This window comes from Vidua macroura, chromosome 13 (assembly GCF_024509145.1).
Source record: "Vidua macroura isolate BioBank_ID:100142 chromosome 13, ASM2450914v1, whole genome shotgun sequence".
Classification (NCBI taxonomy): domain Eukaryota; kingdom Metazoa; phylum Chordata; class Aves; order Passeriformes; family Viduidae; genus Vidua; species Vidua macroura.
In genome coordinates this window covers 9,032,762-9,054,597 of record NC_071583.1, presented here as the reverse complement: position 1 = coordinate 9,054,597, position 21,836 = coordinate 9,032,762, and the positions used below count along the sequence as shown (strand labels likewise).

The window sequence follows — 21,836 nt, the reverse complement described above, 5'->3', positions numbered from 1 at the left end:
TGTAAATACTGTCCTGTCAATCAGGGCTGTCCAAGCTTGAAGTCAAAATGTCTGGCCTACTCTTCTCCATGGAAAAAGAAATCCCAGCAGGAGGTTGAAAAATGGAAAGTATAATGGGAAGGCATTCTATGTGACAGCATGGGAAGAAGTGGTATTTTGCCATATTTTTATTGAATTTCTGTGGTGCCCATTCATGGGCATTACAGAAGTGATTTCCATATGTAAGGGAAGGGCACTAAGTCCTAGTCTGTATCCTTGATGGGCTTTGGGAGCTGTTTTCATTACTGGGTAAGATGAAATAGGGGAAACCAAAGCCATTTCAAACTGAAGTTATAGATGGCTGTGTTGCTTTGATGTGTGTTTTAAGATAAGGTTTTGCTCTAATGCTCTAGATTTAGCTGTGATAATAAAACTCGTTTTCCGAAGGAACTCTTGAAGAAAATTTCCTGAATTTTGAAGCATTTTTAGCAATAGCTTCCCTGCAGCTGAGGTGAGAACAAAATTAAATTTGCAGCTTAATATTAAAATTTGAATGATCAAATGGTCTAGTGGTACAGTGATCTCTGAATTCATTGATATGTGACCATTTATAGTATGTAATATTGTGCTTAACAGAGAATTGGAGTCCAGTTTAGAGTCATAGGATACACTGGTTGTAAAAAATGAACAGTTATCTCCAGTTTCACCATATTGTTTAAACCACGGAGCCTTTCTTCTTAGTATCTGTTCCTTATTTGAAAATCCAAAGCTTTCGCAATAGACCTTGATCTTTACTGTAAAATGGAAGGAGGAGGAAAGCTTTCACACCAAAATGCTAATAATGTTCTCTTTGTTAGTGCCTTTGTATTGCATATTAAGTGGATCAGCCTATCAGTCCAATTTCTGTAGCTTTGTAGGCATCCACCTTTCCATAAACCAGTCATCTGTGGACTCTGGTGTGGATTATACTTTTTTTCAGCTGGGGAAGAAAGCTGTTTATCCTTTGTCAAGTATCTGCCCTAAGTGTGGGTGGCTCTGTTAAACTAAAAGCATGTGTGTGGTAGGTGCACTGTCAATACACTGTTTCTGTATTGTTAAATGGGTTTATTGTATGAGCAATACTTACTCTCTAAATGCCTAGTGCCTAATGATTATATGATTGCATTTTTACATTGTGGTTTGGTAAGTGGAATGCTTGTTGTTGTATTTGAGGCTCCTCATTCTCTCCAGGAAAAAAAATCCAATTTCCTAGGAAAGACTTGTATCTTTTAGGTAGGGAGAAAAAAATACTAAATAAAAAAAACCAAGACACACAAAACCAAACAAGTCTTTCCTAGTAAATCATGCTAGAATTTTGCATTTTTATTGTCCTGTTGAGTGCACAATGACAGGGTCAATAGACATGTGCGTATTTTCAAATTATTTACAAGTTGCTGAATTCTAGACATTCTGGATTTTTATTTATACTTTCTCACTCCATTCAGCAGTTAGATGTCATTGCAGTGAGCTTCTGGGCATTCTGCCAAGTCTTCACTATTGTCAGGATGCTGGATAAAGTACAAAGGAAAATGCTTGTCTATGTTTCCTTGTAAAATTTTATAAGTAATGTATAACCTCAGAATGAGAGCACCCTTATTAAAGTAAGAGCACAGCTAGATGAAAACAGGACTGACTCTCACTTTCCTTGACTGTCAGTCCAGGTGGTTAGAAAGTGCAGATCATTTTGACATGCAAGAACTGTAAATATCCATGAATTAATAAGAAAATCTGAGCTAGAACTGTGGGCTTTCGGTGGCCAAAGTGTCTGTGTTTAGTATTGTAAGACTGTGTAATAGTGTAAATGCTAAGATAAGTGAAGATAAGCATTTTATGAAGAATTAAAACTGAACAAAAAGGGTTTGAAATTTCAGCAGCTCTGCATTATTGCCTCTCTTTCAGTTGATCCTGTAGATATAATGACATGTTTGGCAGAACCATGTTCCAGTGCGCTGTAGTGTGTAGTTTTCCACAACTGTTCTCATCCTTTTTTAAAAAATAATTCTGTAAATTTCAGAGTTGTTTTTGTGTCATCAGTTGACATTAATTTGGTTAAAATGTAGTAAGATAAAGGAATGTGTGGGGCATGGGACTAAATACTATTTTTTCCTAGACTGTATTATGGTGAAGCTGATTAAGTTCCCAGTTAATTTTTCTGTATTAAAAAAACTCCCAAAGCTTTATGTGAAAACATGATTTTTCTGTATAAAAAAAAAACTCCCAAAATATAGATACTCACTTGCAAATCAGAGTTGAGGTGGAGCAAGTGCCTCGTCTTTCCTTGTGCTCCTTTTTCTCAGTGTTTTGCTCTGTACATTGCACAGCATTTTAGAGATGCTTGTAAATGAATCTGAATGGAAATTGTTATGCTTTGATACCAGTTGAAAGGAAATCTGTGTCCATGCTCGAGTACTTGCTAGGCAAGATTATTTAGTAAGTCTCAGACTTTTACATGAGAGTCTGAGAACAGCCATGCTGTGCCTGCTCAGAGAACAGACAGGATTTGAGCCTCTGACACTATAATGACAAAATGAAAAGTGGTTTTGCTTTTCCTGTAGGAAAATAGAAGAAATGTATTTAAACTGATTTGTTTGCTGTTCTTATGTAATTACTTCTTTTTACTTATTTCCTCTCTTTTTTTCTTCCAAGTTTGTGCTGAAGCTTTCAATCCAGATGAAGAGGAAGAAGATACAGAACAAAGGGTAAGAGTGAGGGAATCTCCATGCATGGGTCTCTCTACAGATTGACAGGCAGATGTACATTGCCTTTTCTTACCACTTGTGCTTTTTGTGCTGAGCGTGGTGTGGTGACACTGACAAAGTGACATTGCTTCAAAATTGAGAGCCACTTTGTCTCATGGGCTTTTTTAGTCACTACAGCTTTAATACAATTTTACTTCAAAGGACTCGAGAGCTTTGCTTAAGTTTAAGATCTTTAAAATTTTTGCTGTTTTCCTTTCTTAATTCTCTTAAAGGCTTGTTGAGGCAATTCCTAGATCATCAGTGCTGTTGAGAAGAATTAGTTGAGCTTTACCACAGCTGTTTCTTCATGGGTGCTTAAAATTCCTCACATGCTTTTTACTGTCTTTCTTGTCAGAGCAGTTCTGCCTGGGTAGGAGAAATGCTTGGTTGAAATATTTTAAGTCTGTGGACACCTGTTTTTTCTCTTGTTCTTGAAAGCTGGGAATTTCTAGGAATTGCAAATCCAGATACTGTAATTGTATTTCTTTAGAGGTGATTCTTTGTGTGAGCAAATCTTGTAGCCTGGTTGGTGAGAATCAGTGTTTTCTCCCTGGACTTCTGGTGTTCCTTTCCAGATTCCATTGCAAGGATGCTTACACTTCTGCAAAGAAAATCTAACATAATTTCTCTTAAAAAAGAAGAGATGCTTCATAAATATACTTCTTAAATAACTTTTGTATGCTATAAAAAGAAAAAATGACTATGAGTGTGTCAGGTTATCCAAATGTTTGTAAACTTGGACACATTTGTTCCATCAAAAGTCTTAGTTTTTTTGACTGATGATTTCATATTCTGTTTTCTTTTAAAACAAGGATCTGAGACCTATTTAACTTTGGAAAAGACCTATTTAGAAATGCCTACTAATATAACTGGTTTTTGGAATCCTTGTTATTCCATAAATAAATGTTAATGTGGTGCATGTCAGGTAATTAATTTTTAATATATTTTCATAATTAGCCTGTTACAAGCACATATATAAACATTTTCATGATACAGTGAGTATTGGTTCCTTTAACCTGATGTTTATAAATGGGAGGAAGTAACAAAATATTTCAAACAACAAAGCTTTTATTTAAGTAATTTTGTTAGAAAAAAACATGCTTATTCAATAACTTCTTATTGGATGGGCTGAGATCCATGTATCATATAAGATACCAACTGCCTGTGTGCCAGCAGTAGTTATACTGGGACTAATATAGCCATGTAAGTGTTCAGGAAGAAAACTGTTCACTTCTTCCCCTGTTTGATATGTTCAAGCTTTGACTGTGGCTATGGCTGTGTTAGAAGGGAAGGGAATGGAATGGAAGAGGCATTCTCTTCTTTCTTGTCTTTCCTCACTGTTATTTTTCATATGTTAATTGTCAGCATAGTATTTTTCTTATGTGTCTTTCATTCTGTCTTCCACTGTATGTTTATATATAAATACTGTTTATGCAAACAAAAAAGGACTGCATACTTTTGACACTTAAATTGTGCTCTGCTTTTTCATGCTGAAGTGAAGGTTTAGTCTGCAATCATATTTCTTTGTTGTCATGACTGTTCTGTTCTACTTTGTTTTAAAGGTAGTTCATCCAAAAACTGATGAACAGCGATGCAGACTGCAGGAAGCCTGTAAAGATATCCTGCTCTTCAAAAACCTAGATCAGGTAATAGCATTTTAAGGAAATCTTAAATGGAGTTAATTTTTTGTTGTGTACAGTTAATATTATCTAAAAGTCCAGACACAGTTTTTAAAGACAAGAAAATAGTTTTCTGTTTAAAAGATAAGGAATATTTTCAGTGTAGTAGTGCCAAGAGATGCTGCAGTGATAATTCCCAACTTCAGGAGTGCAGTAAATATTTCAAGTGTATCAGCAGCATGAAGACTGGCTTGTGTGTTGATGCAGTGTATTTTTAGAAACTCAGCTGTGATCTACATCTTCAACTTTGAACATCTGGTCATTGAAAATGCAGTGAAAGTGTATTGTTAATGGGCTTGGGAATAGCCAAGATGGTAAAGCAGGTCAGCATCAAGGCAAGGCATTTATATGGTGTCATCTTTCTTGGGTTTCACAGTTTCCCTGGCTGTACTGCTTTCAAAAAAAGGAAGTTTAGTCATGGCTCAACAGGGAAATCCAGCTGGAGCCTGCTGTGCAGACCAGCATTATCCCATTTTCGTGTGGGCTCCACATCTATACCTGTCCTGTCTCATCTGGGGCTAGAATTGCAGCTGCTCTAAGACAACAGACTATCCAGAGAAATAAGTCTATGGAGAGTTTTGTTCAGTATAGTCCTCATCATGAGTGGGGCTCTTAGATGATGACAGTACATGTAATTTACTAATAGATCATGGTGCCATTTCTAGACATACATACAATGAAATACATGTACTGTTGATATGAATTGATGTGTGTCCATTGCAGTGTAGCTGTGTCAGATTATACCAAAGGTATGTGTGTGCTTTGGCACTGAAATGGTATGTGAAAATTGAGCCATTTTGATATAAATTTGAAAGAATGACTCTTCTGTGCCAGAAGTCTGGTTGTCTGCATTATTGAACTTATATTAATAAGCTGGAAAGGAGTGAGCTGCTAGTAGAAATCAGCATGTAATATCAATATTACTTGTATTTTTGTACAGTAAAGTGTACAAAAGTGTGGTGCATGTTCCAGTTCACTACCAGACCAAATGAAATGAGCTCACCCTTGTCCAGCAGTAACACTAAGGTGTGTTTTCTGATAGTTGGTTTTCCTCCCTGGTCCTGCTTGTTTTCTAGGAGCAGCTGTCTCAGGTCCTTGATGCCATGTTTGAGAGGAAGGTGAAACCTCAGGAACATGTGATTGACCAAGGTGATGATGGAGATAACTTCTATGTCGTTGAGCGGTAAGCAGCTGTGCCTGTGAAGTGTAGAGGATGTTTCTTTTCAGCTTCTTAGAGATGGCAGGGAGTGTTTACTACAGGACAGTTTCTGAAGGAAAATTACTCAGTTTAGTTTTTGTGCCTATCAGCATAAGCAGAGCTTAAAACCAGCCCTATTACATGTTGTCTCTAGACCAGGTTATATTTTTTTTTCTGAAGGAGTGGGAATAGCAGCAAAAATAGGTCTGGGGGAAGGGGTAAGACATTATTTGCAGGAAGGAAAAAATAGGAGATAAAAATCCATGGTAGTGGCTACCATGGGAAAACCTGGACTTTATTCAATTAATTTTGATGACTGACTTCTGAGAGAGTTGAGGTTGCTCTGCCTCTGTTGGTTGTGATTTGTATTTGCAGAGTATAAGGTGCCATTTTGGAATTTCTTCCATTGAGCAAAGTCACATCATAATTTTGGGGATCACATATATGTGTAACAGGCATATAATACATACATGTGTGCATGGATATTTTAAGTATCTTTTACCCTTTTGGAAAAAAAATCTGGCTAATGTTACTTTGAATAACCATATCCAAAGAGTAATTAAGAACATGGATTTATTTCCTTCTGCAAAACTCTAATATTAAACAGAATATTACTGAGTGATTTATGAATGTCTGTTGAAACATGATCTTAAACTGCTTTTTGGTGCACTGTTATCTTGTTTATCACTGAAATAATGGCACCATTCATATTGTATGAAATGCTTTCAAAGCAGTTCTTCAAGACAGGTTGTTGCCTTCTGAATTGCAGAAGAATTTCTAGGTTAGAAACTGTTCATTTGAAATGCTTCTTGTTCATTTTAAGGACATTCCCCTTTCTGGTTAGTGAAATTACAAAACATAAGGCTGCATCAAGTATATTCTGACCATATGCCTGTGCCCCTGTCCTCTGCTGTACCAACCCCTTAGCCTAAACCAGTGCCCCATTTCTACACTCACTTGTCTTCCTCAACTGCTCTCCCTCCATCCAATCCCATGTCTTTGGCTAGGCAGGCCGAGTTCCTTCTCTTGTCACATTCACCAGAGATATCAGGCTGCTACAGATAAGAGTAAGGTACTGCAGATCAGAACTTGTGGGAGCCAGAGCCACCAGCTCTGCAAAGACGAGATCTGTGCAGAGCAGTGGTTCCTAATTTTGAGGAAACTTAAATTTGGTTTGGAAGCCTCTCAAAAATGTTAGATACCATCAGCATATCTTGATTTGTTTCTGTGCAAGGCTCTTACCCTGTTGGTTATTAAAAACTCTGCTGTGAGTTTTAACCTAAAATGAAGAAGTGAAATGTAACCTTAACTTAGATACTCAAGTAAATGCTTTTATGGTCTCTGTTCTACTGATGTAATGTTATTCCACAACAGTTTTTTTCTGTCAATACATAGTTGTATTGGAAGTTTTCAGGCTTTTAGGTTTTTGTTTTGTTTTATTCCCAAGTTAAAAGTATGTGACAGAAAGGTTGTACAGTGAAGGAGATTAAACTTGGTGTTGTCCAATGACACCATGGCAGCCTTTGCTGCGAACAGTAACTCACCTGCAACTCTTTAGTTGGCTATTTGGTTATTAGGAAAAACTTCTGCAGTTAGGAATTTTCAGTCCTTTCTCCCTTTCCAGTCTTCCTCCACCTCCCACACACTTAATTTTTCATGCAAAAGAATAGCACAGTAGTGGTCCTTATGGAAAACCCCAGTGTTTCCACTTGTGTGCAAGTGCAAGTTCTGAGGACTCTGGCTCTTCCATGAGTAGGCATGTCTTGTTACTCCCAAGTAATTAATGCCTAAATATTCCTGAAGGTTAGTTTCTTTCTGTCTAAATGAACAGTGACTTTGTGTTCTGGCACAGGCCTTTTTTTCTAAAGCCTTCTTCTGCAATACTTCCTCACCAGGTGGCTCGTGTCCGAGTGTCTTCCACCGTGCACAGAGGGGCTGCAGACAGGGGAGGTACAGCCTGAGGATGCAGCAGGTGTTCAGTGCCCTGTGCATGGAGGGGAGAGCTCAGGGGGATGTATTTATTGCAGGGCTGAACGTGGGACACTGATTGCTGCTGAGGAGGCACCTGCAGGGTCTGTGCTGATTGAGCAGTCATCACTCAGGAGGGGCAACATTGGCCTCTGCTGCCTCTTGGCACAGACTGATCCACAGTCTTACTGAGCTGCCCTCCTCTGTTTTTTTGCCTTTTTTTTTTGCCTGAGGGTTTTATATTTTTTCATGTCAGTACTTTTCACTTGAGTCCTTGGGCTCGTAACGATTACCATCTCAACAATTACACTTCGGTCTGTTTTTATTCTTCTTATCTTGCAGGCCTTTAGTTCATGGACTCTCTCACAGCTCAGCAACAGTTTTCTCAATAAAGCTGAGCCAAGGTCAAGCAGTGTTGCATCACCAGATTAGTCCTTGGGCCAAAGACAGCTGAATGCTTGACTGAAGGTTGTTATGTGGCTATAGTTATTTGGAAATAAATGGCACTAGTAAGTGACTTTCAAGCTGAAGGATGGGAAGAAGTTGTTGTTGCTTTTGCTTAAGGTGTTCGTAGCTGGCTCTTCCAGATCCAAAAAAAAACTCTGCTGGTGCCTCTCAGAGAATTGTTAAATAGATACCAGACATTACAAGAATTAGTGACACTTTCCATCAACACTAATCCTTTCCTAGTTTACTTTTATTATGCTGTTGGTTTCTTACTCTCTTAGGTGCGAGTAAGCAGTAGCGTATAAGATGTCTGGTAGGATTTTGTGCAGTCTCATGTGCCTTCCTTCCTGACCTAGTAACATTTCTGGTCATTCATTTTCTTATGTGCCTAGTGATGTGGGATGTAATACCATTTTTGGTATTTTTATAATACCATTTAACATTTTCTGTTCAGAGATGTTGGCTAGATATCAGCAGGTTTAGAGCATCTTGGGGTTATGATGTACACACACCCTGAAGCTGGAGTTGAGACAAACCCATAGTAGCAGGTGAGCAGTTGGATTGAGTGTATCCCAAAGGTCCTGCAACAATGCTGACACTGAGAAAATGGGTAGAGATGGATCTGAGTCACTCTGGAGACCTCATTGAGTAACACACATGCTTTGAAATGTCACTGTTAAAGATGATAAAACTACTTCTCACCCTGGCCAGAACAGCAATGTCAAAATATTGTGCAGAGGAAACCAAGTAAATCCTGCCCATATCTATCAGGAGCAAAATGCTTTAGTAAAAGACAATTATTGTGAAAATAGTATAGATAGAAATGCTTTAGTAAGATACAATTATTGTAAAAATAGTATAGATAGAATTGCCTTAGCAATAGACAATTATTGTGAAAATAGTATAGATAGAAGCAGCCGAGAATCAGGCAGCTGGAAAGCTCAGGAAGTTCCATCTCACACAGCAATAAAAGGACTATTTGTATAACAGCAAAAAACTGTTCTCAACATTTGTACTGGGATGTTGTCTAATAAAAAGTGTTTATTCTGTTGTTTTCCAGAGGATTGTATGATATTTTTGTAGCAAAAGACAACCAGTCTCGCTGCGTGGGCCGCTACGATAATCACGGCAGTTTTGGGGAGCTGGCGTTGATGTACAACACTCCTAGAGCTGCCACCATTGTTGCCACAACAGAAGGAGCCCTTTGGGGACTGGTAAGGAAAGGAAGTTGCTCTCATATGCATAATATTTAAAGCAGTACCTCACCGTGTCCAGAACTTCTCTTGATACAGCTCCTCTGCTCACAGGTGTTTTATCAGGATCTGCTATCTCATCTCCTGGCATGACAGATCCATTGTGCAAATCTGTCTGACTGACTTTCTGGAACAACTTGTCTGTAAAAACTCTATCACTAGTTCTATCTGTCCCTTTAGTTTTGCTTTCACTGTAATTGTGGCTTTTGTTAGTTGGGAAGAAAAACCTCCTGGTTTTGTTTTCATCCTGCAGAGGACAGTGGAGGCATTAAAGCACTTTTTTTTTTTTGGGAGGGGAAACAATATATAAATCATGTTGTTTATTTTCAACTCAACTTCCTACCATTTTGTCTCTTAAGGGAAAGGGAGTGTGTTAAATACCTTCTTGAGGATGTTAGTGATTTGAAGAGGTCAGAAAACTGCCCAAAGCTTTGTTTTCCTTCACAATAAACTGTTGTTCTGTTACCTTGGAAGAGGTTCTTGGGTCAGCATGACCTATGAGATGCCGAGCTAAATGATGGTGTTGCTGTGTCTCTAGCCCAGCAGTGCTGAATGTGAAGCTGTAGCCATTAGTTTCCTTTTTTAGTTCTTTTCCCTGAACTATTTGGATGGGGTTATTTTCCCAGTGCTCTCTTACTCATCTGTGAGGGTTGGCATAATGAGAGGATTGTGCGATCAGCAGAGCCTTTGAAGCCACAAGTGTTGTGTGCCCCGGGCTCCTCGGCAGCTCTCGCTGGGGCTGCCCGTGTGCTGTGACCTTGATTGCAGGACTGATAAGCTGCTGCACATGGCTGTTCATGCAATCTCAGGCTCGCTGGAGATCTGGCTTCCCTTTTATTTGTGACGTGGAAGAAAAGAGTTTGGTAAATCAACCAGGGAGTAATGTCAGAATCTCATTTCTGGAGGAAGACAGAACAAAGCAGCTAGCTACAAACTGAGCTCATTCATAAAAGGAAGAAAATGAGAAGATGATTCTTTGTTCTGGTTTGCCTTTGAAAAGAACTGCACAAATTGGGTTAATTTTGGATTGTTTTACTGTGATTATATTCAATTAATTAGCAAGGTGTAGATGAACAGGGACTTCTTGCTAATCATCTGTCCAGTAAATATTTTATTAACTAAGGCTGCATTTTCCTTTCAAACTTCAGTTATTTCTTCCAGTTACTCTGTTGCCATGTTTTATTGTACTGTTTTGTCCCTGATGTAATTTAAACATATTTTTATTAGTATGCAGAAGTCATTGCCTAAGCTCTTTGGTTATCTGCCATTCGGGAAGCGTGGATTACTCCTGCTGCATTGCAGGCTTAGGCAAACAGAAATCTGGCAGGCTCAGGCACAAAGCAGTTATCACAGTGGGTCCCTTCTGGAGGAGGGAAATGTCCTCAGCCTTTGCTGCTGAATGTGTCTGGGGGAAACCTCACGGTCACACATGCTGCCTTCACAGTTTGGCTTTTTTTGTTCAAATACTGCTTCTTCTCCTCTCTCACTGATACTCTCAAGCAGGTGAATTCTGATTTTTTTTTTTAATGCTTTTACAACCCCCCCCAGTTTCTATGTCTTTTTGCTGCTCCAAAAACAAACGTTTGAAGACAGTTTTACCACTGAAAAATTCCTCTGAAAACAGAAAAATCTGTTACGCTTTATCATCTCTTCTTCTCCTTTGGATAAAAATAATACCATCCTACCTTTCATCTTCCTCATCCTTCAACTTTAATGTTCCATTGATATCACCTCTATTAGTCCTTATTACAAGTATTTGCAGCCTGCATCCCTTAAAGATGTCCACTTACTTGAAAATACCTTTTCATCTCAAAATGCTGCTGCTTAGGTACCACCTGACGGTTTTGGGAACCAGAGGAAGGGCTCTCAGGATGTTTCTGGTGGTGTTTTTTTTGTTTGTTTGGGTTTTTTTTGTGTTTTGTTGGTTTTTTTTGTTTTGTTTTGGTTTTGGGGGGGGTTTTGTTGGTTGGTTTGTTGTTTTTGGGGTTTTTTTTTTGTGTGGTGGTGGTGTTGTTTTTGTGCCATTTTCCTGACCAAATTTCTGCTCCTGTCCTCTGACTGTTTTTGGTTTTTACCCTTGCGCACGGCAGGCTGCAGCTGTGGTTCTGCTGGCGGGTGCCCGCGGGGCAGACGCTGAGAGCAGCGCCGGTGCCCGGTGCCCCTGCCCGGAGGTGCCGGGGCCGCCGTCCCGGGGCGCTCGGCGTGTGCCGGAGCCGCTGGCCCCGCAGCGCCGCCCTGTGGCCGCGGGGCGCAGCGCGGGCGGGGCCGGAGGGGATTCTGCGCCCTTTGGCTTCACCAGCGCGCCCAGCAGCTTTTCCTCGCGGAGCGCGCACACGGCTGGCAGTTAGGAAGTGGCGCTTCTAGAAGCTGGCTCTTGGATCTGAGAAGGTGGAGTGAACAAGCCTGCTGCTGTTTGATACTCTGTTCCTGACCTGAGAGCAGTATACATCTTCAACTTTTGAAATCTGTGACTCAAGTAGAGAAGAATCCAATTCAGACTTAGTTCTGCAGTTGCCTTAAGAAGTGCTGGAAATGCCAATTTTCACTGGCTTCAGTAGAAAGAGCGAAACTTCTTCATTTGACGCAGAAGCATAAAAGATATATTAGCAAACAGGCAAACAAAACCCCAAAACTCAACACTGAAAAACTGTATAAGACAGAATAAAAATTGAATCCCTAAGTGGTTATGTGAGAAGGATCAGGTCTTACAGCTCCCTTTTTTTTAATTTGTTATTGCCAGAAGTACTCTTAGCAGGAGCTGTTGCAGTCAGCGTTGTGGTGGATGTGGTATCACTTTAGCAGCTGCTTTCTCAGCCCCGGCGTTTGCTGTAAATACTTGTTCATGTTTGTCAGTTCTTTAAACAGGGAGCATTTCAGTGAAAAGGAGTAATATATTTCTCTGTGCTGTTTCTTGCAGGATCGAGTGACATTCAGAAGAATTATACTGAAAAACAACGCAAAGAAGAGGAAGACGTATGAATTATTTATTGAGTCTGTGCCCCTTCTTAAATCCTTGGAGGTAAAACCTCTCAGAGACATCTACATCAAATTCTTGCATTAGCAGCACTCCAGTCAGTGTTCCTGCTATATCAGAAATCCTGCTATATCCTGCTATATATAAGCCTGTTTTGCTTAGAACAAAATACTAAGTGCTGCTTTGGTATCACATATGCTACACAAATTTGCATTGCTGAAATAGTTTTTGGGTTGTTTTTTTTTTTTTTCCCAGATCCTTTATTCACAATAGTGATTTGGTGATTTCTATCTCAATAAGATTTTTTAAAAAGTTCTTTACACAAAAAAAACCCACAAAACAATAAACTACCTATATGTATTTCAGGAAACAGGTATCAAAATGCAGTTTGGTAGTCAGGGCTGTGGTTGCCTGTGAGGGTGTGATATTGAAGTAAGGATGCAGTCACTGAGATATTTGGCCTTTATCAGCCAGGAGTGGTTTTAAATTTGATACAAAGGTGTGAGCTGTTGTAGTCTTGCTTTAAGCTTAACTTAATATTCAGGAGTTAAACTGCTAAAGGGAAGGAAGCACTGCAACATGGGAATGCAGTCACACTGTCCTGTTGGGGTGTGTGGTGCCTGAATTTAGGAACAGTGTGGAAACTGTCCCTTCCATTGATTCTCCCTGTATTGTCAGAGGGCTTTTGGAACTGACCAGCCTGCTTATGCGATAATCTGTTTTTGCCTTAAACCATAATTTAATTTTCCTTATCATAAAAAAAATACTTTCCAGCATTAATCTTTAGTATTTGAGCTCTTAATCCCTTTGGGAGAAGATTACAAAATTGCAAATATCATTAGGTGTGAACAACAGCCTCTACTATGTATTATTTTGGACATATGTTGTAGCTGTGGAAGGGATAAATTACAACACCTTCTCTCTCAGTGCCTAGCTTAAACTAGTTCCATCAATGTGACTTTTTTGAGCACAGAAATGACTCAAATATTTAAAGATACAGAAAAATAACTCATTAGCACTGGATGGCTTTTTGCATGACACATTGCTGTTGAATCATGCATGGACCAGAATTTGATTTCTCAAAGACAGGCAAGATGAAGGTGCACTTGGGGAATGAATGGATTGATTGCAACTGAATCATCTGCTGAATTTTAACTGTTAGGATTTTCTTCCTTTCTTGGTATGATTTTTTTGTGCTGCTCCGAAGCAACGAAATTGTTTTGTGGGGTTCTAAATGGGTGGTGGGAAACACTGGAGAGAACTCATTTCTCCCTTCCTGTTTGTGAAGACTCAGGCGTGTTTCCTGGCGTGCCAGGGGCTGCCTCCTGCCCGTGCTGCTGGGCATGGCACCCTACTGCAGGGCCTGCTCACAGCTCACAGCCCTTGTCCTGTCTCCTTCCTCTTCACTCTAGGAATGAGTCCTTGGACACAACTCCTCCCACACACATGTTTAGGTATATAGTGGTTAAAATATTTTTAAAATGTTTTGCTGGTATTTCTCATTAGAGTTTGTTCTTAGGAGGTCTATAACATTTTTTCAGAGTGTTTTCTTCAAATTTCAACTGAATCTTAAAGAAAGTGATTTTTTTCTCCCCTCCCCTTTGCTCTAAACCAGCCAAATCAGATATATTTTGAGTGGTCAGACAAGCACAGGGATGGGACACTAGACAATTTTATTTCCCTGTTGATTATGGTAGTCTTAAGACCTGTCTTGCAGTACTATGACAATGTCATTTTGTGGCTTTATAAATTTACACAATTTATAAATTGTGTGTTTGTGTGTCTGTTCATTTCAGGAGGGGTCACAGAGATTCAGAAGAGTTCATAGAGATAAACTGTAATTGATCATTATTTTTAATTTTCCTCTTTATTCCAGGCGTCAGAGCGAATGAAGATAGTGGATGTTATAGGAGAGAAGGTGTATCAAGATGGGGAACGTATAATTTCTCAGGTACTCGTAATCTAAACTTCTCTTTATCATTCTCCTTTCTGTGCTTCTGTTTTTTCTGTTTGGAATTGACTTGTAGAGTTCTATTACTTGGACCAACTTGGCATTTATTCTTTTAATATTTCTGATTTACTTAACCACTTCTTGAATGTTTGGGGAACAGACAGTATGTATTTTGCTGCAAATGTATTCTATTACTTTAGCCTCATGGTATTTCTTCTCTCATCTATGTTTTATAAGTAGTCTTTGCAAGGATTCAAGATGAGTGTGCCTTCAGAAGCTGAAATTAAATGTCTATGCAGTTTTCCATGAAATTCCCCATGTAGAGTTTTCCTAGGCCCTATGACCAGATTCAACAGGGAGCCACTAGCTCTAAGAAACTGTCACGGTTAATTGAAACCATTGTTTTTTCTTGTGCTTTCCTGAGGTATTTCAGTGGTCTGGTTTCAGTTGAGTCCTTTAGTGACTGGGGAGTGTTTTGTCTGCTGCAGTAGATCAAGGCCAGGGTGGTAGAACATGAAGCAGGATGAATTCAAGCTATGGCTGTTTGTTTTTTTTTTTTTTTTTGGCTGTGAGAGAAATAATTTTTTGGAACACTGTTACAGACACTGGGATTTTACATCAAATTTAGCTGTGTAAAAGTGTTGTAAAAGTGCTCTAGTTCAAGTAGAAGTTAATGCAAGAAAGGCTTACCCGAAAATGCAGGTTTTTGGTTACAATGTTGTTTGTATTGTATAGACAGAATATGACTCCTTGATAGTGTCTTGAAAAATTTATCTTAATTATCTTGAATGTCAGATAACTGACTATAGGAAACAAATTTGCTGATAACTGTCAAATTACTTCACTCAATTTTTAAAGTTGAAACTCTTTTTGCTTAAGACCCTGAGAAAACTCTCAGCAAAATCAGAGCTTATAAATCAGTATCAAAACTGAGAATTCATACTGTCAGTGATCCAATTACACAGCTGGTTTTATTATTTTTTAATAACTGAATTAAGGGCAAGGATGTAATTATCCTTAAAAGGAGGATTGATAGTTTGGATAGCTCTGGGTGATGGTAGTACAGTGCTAGAGACGATGAAATTCTGTGCTTGGAAAAGATATGATAACTCTTATATTAAAGCAGTTGCATCAATACCAGGAACCTCTCTTCCCTTGTGAGTAATTTAAAATTTTAATTACCTATCTGGAATTTGACCCTTCAGTTAAGGGCAGTAAGCTTTAAAGCACTTGAAAATTGTTAGTAGTGTTATGAGGGTGTCTCCCACTCAGTTTGTTTCCATTCTTTTTAAAAATAAAATACTCTTTCAGAAGTTAGCATAGACCATTATTTCATGCTGTGATGGTTGGTAATGGTGAATGAAAAGTTTGCACTGGGTGGCTTACGACCATCCCCAGGCAGCTTAGCTAAAGACCTAATTTCTTCTGTAACTCCATGTTTAAACCTTGCATCATCTTCTCCCAGCCCATGTTTCATATTCAAGTTACAACCATTTCTCTCCATCCTTCCCATCACATTCATCTCTTTGACCACTTAATGTCAGATTTCTCTCTCTCCTCACTTTGTTTCAGGTTTTTCTGGTGAGCTACTCCCATTCCCTTATCAGTTCTTTTTCCAACCTTGGTCTCCCTGAAGCTTTTAGTCCTTTGCTTTTGGTTTGTAGCAGGAGGCACGTTGCAGATCTCCACTCTGACTTCCAGCCCTATGCCAGGCCTACAGGGGCAAATGTAGAGAAGAGAGGTCCTTTTTGTCACAGATAAATTAAAATTATGAAGTGCTGGTGAAGCTGTCCAGAGCAGATGTTAACTGGGATCACTTGAAGATTTTAAACATGATGAGGTTGAGGGAGATGTGAAAAATGTTCTAGGACCTCTCACAGAACGACAGAATAGTTGAGATTGGAAGGGACCCCTGGAAGTCACCTTGTCCAACCCCTCTGCTCAAGCAGGAGAGTTTAATGGCACCTTCTTCCTGCTGAAAGAAACAGTCACTAAATCCCTGTTTTATTAAAATTTGCTTCTGAAAATTCTAGGTTCTGCTTAGGTTCACTAACTACTGCCTACTTTCATTGGGATCAGAAGATTTTCATTTAAGTGATTTTGCTATATATCGTCAATCTCCTTTGTGTTTTCCTTTCCTCCTGCCCCTTACAGAATGATGTGCACTAATACTTTCTTCCTTGTGGGCTCTTCTGGTGTTATTACCCAGCCAGCCACCTTTTAATGTTAAGAACCTGAGTGTTTGTCAATTCTAGCAGATTTCTGCAGAAGGCCTAGTTTGAAGTGAATGCTTTAATACCATTTATACATACTTTGACAGTCAAGTAAAAAATAATTTATTTCAGCTTTTCTTCTTCACAGGGTGACAAAGCAGACTGTTTTTACATTGTAGAATCTGGAGAAGTAAAAATCTTGATTAAAAGCAAGGTGAGTTCAAACTGAGTGATTAGGCTTTGTATTAATCAATTCCTGATTTGACTGATTAATACAGATGTGAAAAAGCCCACCCTGAGTTTTTTTAATATATTCTTTTATGATGTTGATCATCGTTATTCATGTGATATAGGTTGTAGACTCCCATACCTGTTCTGCAGCAGCCAGAAGTCATTTTACTGAAGTGCCAAGGTCTTTTGCTTCTGTCTGCTACTCTGCAAACTAACCTGATATATGAGAGACTGAGAGAGCCTGAAGCTCAACCCATCCCATTCCTTCCCACACTGGTACACTTTCCCTGGCCTTAAGGGTGGAGATAAAACTTTTCTTCCATGACTGTAGAAGACTGCACATTACAAAATGTGGGGTCTGTTATCTTTAGTGACATACTAGATGTTGGCATTTGCATGGGTCTCTGTACAGTCTGAGCAGCCAAGGGAACAGCATGTGGTGCATGATAAAGCCTGTGTTAGGCCACATAACAGCAGTTCCCAAAGCAGTAGCAGTAGATACCTGTTTGTCTCAAGACTTGTGGGCTGGCACACATTTTTCTTACCAAACTTCCAATTGAACATGGTGTTGAGGTGTTCTGCCATGACTTGGGAGTTGCTAGTTTGAAGGCCTGAAACCAAGGAGCTGTTGCACACGTGTAAAGTATCTGGGATTATTAAGTGTAGTACAAGGACAGAGCTGTGTGCAAATAATGAAACTGCACTGTTTGACAGACTATGACGAGTAAAGAAGCTAATCAAGAAGTGGAGATTGCCCGGTGTCACAGAGGGCAGTATTTTGGAGAGCTTGCACTTGTTACCAACAAACCCAGAGCAGCCTCTGCCTATGCTGTTGGGGAGGTCAAATGTTTAGGTAAGCAGATGGTCTGTTTCTAGTCATCCTTTTCTGTTCTTTGCTTGTCTCATGGACCATGCTTGAGTGAGCAGCCATTCAAAACCCAGCAACCTTTTGGTAATTGGCAGTCAGATTCCAGAAGCTGGGAGCAAGGGCTGGAGTGGAGCTCCAAGTGTAAGCTGGAGAAGCACTGCTGCTTTCTCATGGCTGATTTTCTGTTTTCTGTGTGTGTGGCCTCTACTTGTTTGTCACACATAGCCTTCAGGTCATCTTTTAATACCGCTATGGTGTGTATTTGGCTTCTGTGTTTATCCTTGAGATCAGCTTTGTATTTCAGTAATCTTGTTTCTCCAAATAACAGTAGAGAGAGAAATCAGAAACATGATTTCTGTTTCTGTGGTTTCTTTTGAAGCCTCGGCCCTAAGTGGGTTGAACTGAAGGTCTGTGTTCTGAGTTCAAAAGCCAGATTGGTATTTGGTGTCCTTTTTGACAAACAGTCTTGTTTTCACCTCTGTTCCATTACAGTCATGGATGTGCAAGCATTTGAGAGGTTGCTTGGACCCTGCATGGACATTATGAAGAGGAATATAACACATTACGAGGAGCAACTGGTGGCAATGTTTGGCTCTAGCATGGACCTGATGGATCCAGGGAATTAGGCACAGGGTACCTCAATGCCTTCTTAGTTCAAGACACAGAAAAGCCTCCTATCAGCAACACAACTCACAAGGACAACGGACACTACGGAACAGTTACTGCTGCTGTTTTCTTGGGCATTTTAGAAACCATAAACAAGTCTCAGCACAGATGGATTGCTCACTCCTCCCTGCCTCCACTTTGCTGCTGATACTTCATTATTAGACCTAGATTAAAGATGATTCTAACCCTATGTTCACTTACTTGGTTCAGAATGGCGTCTGTCCAGCAGTTCAAGTGCCTGATACGAAACCCAAAGTGTACAAGACACAGAAGCCTCCTTCCTTCTGGGTGTTACTGTTGGGGTAAATTGTCCCTTCAGATTCTGTAGTGGGAGGTTGCCTGTTCTGCAGAAGCAGCCTTTGGAATACAAGCCTTTTATGGGCTGATTACCTTCATCTGATGCTTTCCTTACACAATGTCAAATTTGCTTTTAATTGTAGCATCTGGGTTTGAAGTTAAAGTATCAATGGAGCCAATGAATAAGATGGCACTGAAGTTTTGGTCCACCTGCTGAAAGCAGCAGGTAATAAATATAGAGAACTCTTTAAACCAAGTAAACTGAGCTGGGGACATGGGAGAGTCTGCTTAGCAACCAGATGCAGAAAACGTATTTTTAGTGTTTTCTGAGCAGCAAAGAAAATTGGTTTACTCTATGCTGTCCAACAAAGTGCAGTGGTTCAGATCAAATGGCCTGAATGTGTCATAATTGTTATCTCCCCACATTTGCTCCTTGTTTCTGACACTGAGTACATTTTGTGGTGGTGAGATAACAATATATGACCTTCTCTTGCTTACAGAGATCCTTTATACTGCTACGTTTCCCAGGGTGCAGTTGTTGACTGGGTCAGTTTTAAAGCTTTTTAAGGAGGTGAATGTTTTGTAATTTAAATGAAGACCACTTCTGTACTTGTTTACAGGAGCTTCCCCTAGTCCTAACATTTCACAGTATTTTAACTTCATTAGACACTTGAATGCTTCCAAATACCACATTGATTTGCTAAAGTTTTCAAAAGTTGGCAACATTTGACTTTGTAAAGCAAATGTCTTTTGCTAACTATGCAGTTGGTGTGTTTGAGGAGTCTTTTTGGTTTAGGTGATAACTAAGCTAATGATGTTTATCTAAAATACCTGTTAAATTTGCAGCATTTATTAGGTAGATTCTGTTTCTATAGCTTTAAGGACCTTAATTGGCATATGGCTGAGATTTTATCAGGGTATTATCTAAATAAGAACCAGACCATGAGAAGGACATTTTTATGGTGTTCAAACAGACTATATATATTAAGACATAGAATTTGGAGATAATAAATCTAGTGACCCTTTGAGTTTGCATTCTTCTACAGCTCATGCAAAACATATCGGTGTTTTATGGGGTTATAAAATTTTAATAGTGAATACTAGTGTAACAGAACTTGCTCTTTTTATTCATGGCCATGTAAGCAAGAATGGAAGGATGCTAATCTTGAATTCCTGCTTTCAGTTATCACAGTGGACATTTCTCTAAGGCATGAGATGCTTAGCAGCAACTCTAAGTTGATTTCTGGACAGTTTTTTCCCCATAGTGGATGAGCTCCTCCCATTTCCTGCAATATGAGTAAGATGGAAAGTTGATAAATTTGAATGACTGTTGTCCAGTTACTGTAATTGCAGTCATATTTTTATATAATGCAAATGATTTGTAATGGACACCACTGAACTTGGTGTTTCCATATTATTAAAGTTCTGGTTGTGATGTCTAGTGGCTGTTCTAACTGCATGTATTTTAGAACAGTGAATTTCACTTGCTTTCCTGGGCTGTTTCTTTGTCATAAATTACAGCCAAAGAAGCAGCAGGTACTTTTCACTCATGCTTCCAAAGTTTAACACCAAAGACAAAAACAATTGTTTTCATCACAGAATTTACAAAACCAAACAAAACCCAAACCAAACCAACAAAAAAAAAAAAAAAAAAAAAAAAGAAGAAAAAAAATTGAAAAAAACTCATCAGCTCCTTGCAGTGATAGCAGATATAACTTTAAGATACTTGGGGCTCCATGACAAAGAGTTTCTGAAACGAGCTCATGACTGTTCTGTGAACCAAACAGGAATTGGTCTCTGAACCAGCCTGAATTTCTGTGCTGTCTAAAGTGTCATGTGAGCTAAAGAGAAATTTGCTGTGAATAATCACCAGCTGGCCTTTGTTGCTCACAGGCAGAATATCCTCTCCTTTATCCAGAGGAGCCTGGCAGGTTGGGCTGCCTTACAGATGGATTCTGGTTCTTAATGCCTTTGGACTGTAACCTCAGCACAGGCAAATACAGGCAAATTAAAATTTTGGTTCCAAATCTTAACCGAAACCCAGGCAAGGCTGATGTCAGATTCTTGAGATATTTCTGCCTCAAAGGCAGAATTTGATGGCTTCTAAAAGTCAAAGGAAAAGACGAGAATATAAAATCAAAATATTGTGATCCCATGTGAACAAGAACAAGCTGTTGAAGTTCTACCTTTCTCTGGGCTCCCTGGAGCAATGGCATACTGGGCAGTGCCATCCTGCATCCAGGGTCTGTACAGCATCATTCTGTGGTGTGGAGAGGCAGCTGGCTTTGAGCTGAAAGAGAATGAGCTGCTAAGAAGGCTCATCCATTTAAGAACTATCATGTGCAATGTGCCTGATTAGTTTGGTTGAGTTTAACCAACCTGTTCGTACAGTTTTGGAGCATGAAGGTAGTGGAAAGAAAGTTTCTTCAGTAAGATACTCAATATTGCCAGGAATCTGGTTAGAGCACCAGCAGTGAGCAAAAGTGGGCGATGTGCAAGTGCTGATACTGAGTCCAGGGAGCAAGTACAGCCCCTGTTAGTGACCATCTGCCCCATCCCTGTATCTCAGCTCGTTCCTTTGCACGCTGTTCCTTGCAGGTGTTGCAATGAGAGTAAGCCCAGGTGTTTTGTTACCGCTCAGTGTTCAGTAGATCTGCCACCGAGTCTCTGGAATTGGCACTGAAGTGAGATCTAGTTTTTAATAAAACAACTCAGCAGCAAAGTGGGCACAGAGGATCATGTTTTCGAGGCTTAGAGGAAGACATCTCCTGTTTGTGATTCCCTGCTTGTGATTGTTGTGAAGTCAGTGAGAGGAGCTTTCAGTGGTTAAATATCCTGGCACTTGGTATTTCTGTCTAATGTCACAGCACAGGTTTGACAATGTAAAAGAACAAAAAAGTGTGGAAGTGCTCCTTTCTTAGAAACAAAAGTGCAAAACTTAAAAACTTTGAAAACAAAGTGCAATTTTGCACAGAGGGCAAAAAACCCTGAAACCCCTTTGAATGTCACTTCCATTCTTTCTTTCTTTTGCTGAAAGCAGACTCTTGTTCTTGACTTGTATTTATAAACTAGTCTTGCCAAAATACACGTTGGGTTTTTTCACTTCAGATAATTTTTGTTGTTATAGTCGTTGCTGATCATTTTAACTTTTTTCAAACCATAAATTTTATTTCAAGAGGCCTTCCCTGTGGATTTCCTCCTGGTGCTCTGCAGCACTACACTGCTATTTCAAGAGGCAAGAGAAAGTCACCTCACAGGAGCCACTCAACACAGCTTAGCTGGCTGGAGCTAATAATGCGCTACTAATTTTCCTCTGTGGGGCAGGAGGGGAATTA

General features: G+C 39.5%; 2 protein-coding genes across 2 annotated transcripts in view; one reads left to right on the top strand and one right to left on the bottom strand.

Moving 5' to 3' along the window:
* Positions 1–19,942, top strand: part of PRKAR2A (protein kinase cAMP-dependent type II regulatory subunit alpha) — a 57,450-nt gene extending 37,508 nt beyond the window's left edge. The window contains exons 3-11 of the mRNA XM_053989540.1: positions 2,665–2,717; positions 4,319–4,402; positions 5,512–5,618; positions 9,109–9,262; positions 12,219–12,320; positions 14,152–14,226; positions 16,588–16,653; positions 17,385–17,523; positions 18,031–19,942. Of these exons, the coding sequence (XP_053845515.1) occupies positions 2,665–2,717; positions 4,319–4,402; positions 5,512–5,618; positions 9,109–9,262; positions 12,219–12,320; positions 14,152–14,226; positions 16,588–16,653; positions 17,385–17,523; positions 18,031–18,164 (914 nt within the window). The 3' untranslated portion in view covers positions 18,165–19,942. The remainder of the gene's footprint in view (positions 1–2,664; positions 2,718–4,318; positions 4,403–5,511; positions 5,619–9,108; positions 9,263–12,218; positions 12,321–14,151; positions 14,227–16,587; positions 16,654–17,384; positions 17,524–18,030) is intronic.
* Positions 1–21,836, bottom strand: part of PDHB (pyruvate dehydrogenase E1 subunit beta) — a 107,001-nt gene that overhangs the window by 39,976 nt on the left and 45,189 nt on the right. The gene's annotated exons all lie outside the window — the stretch shown is intronic.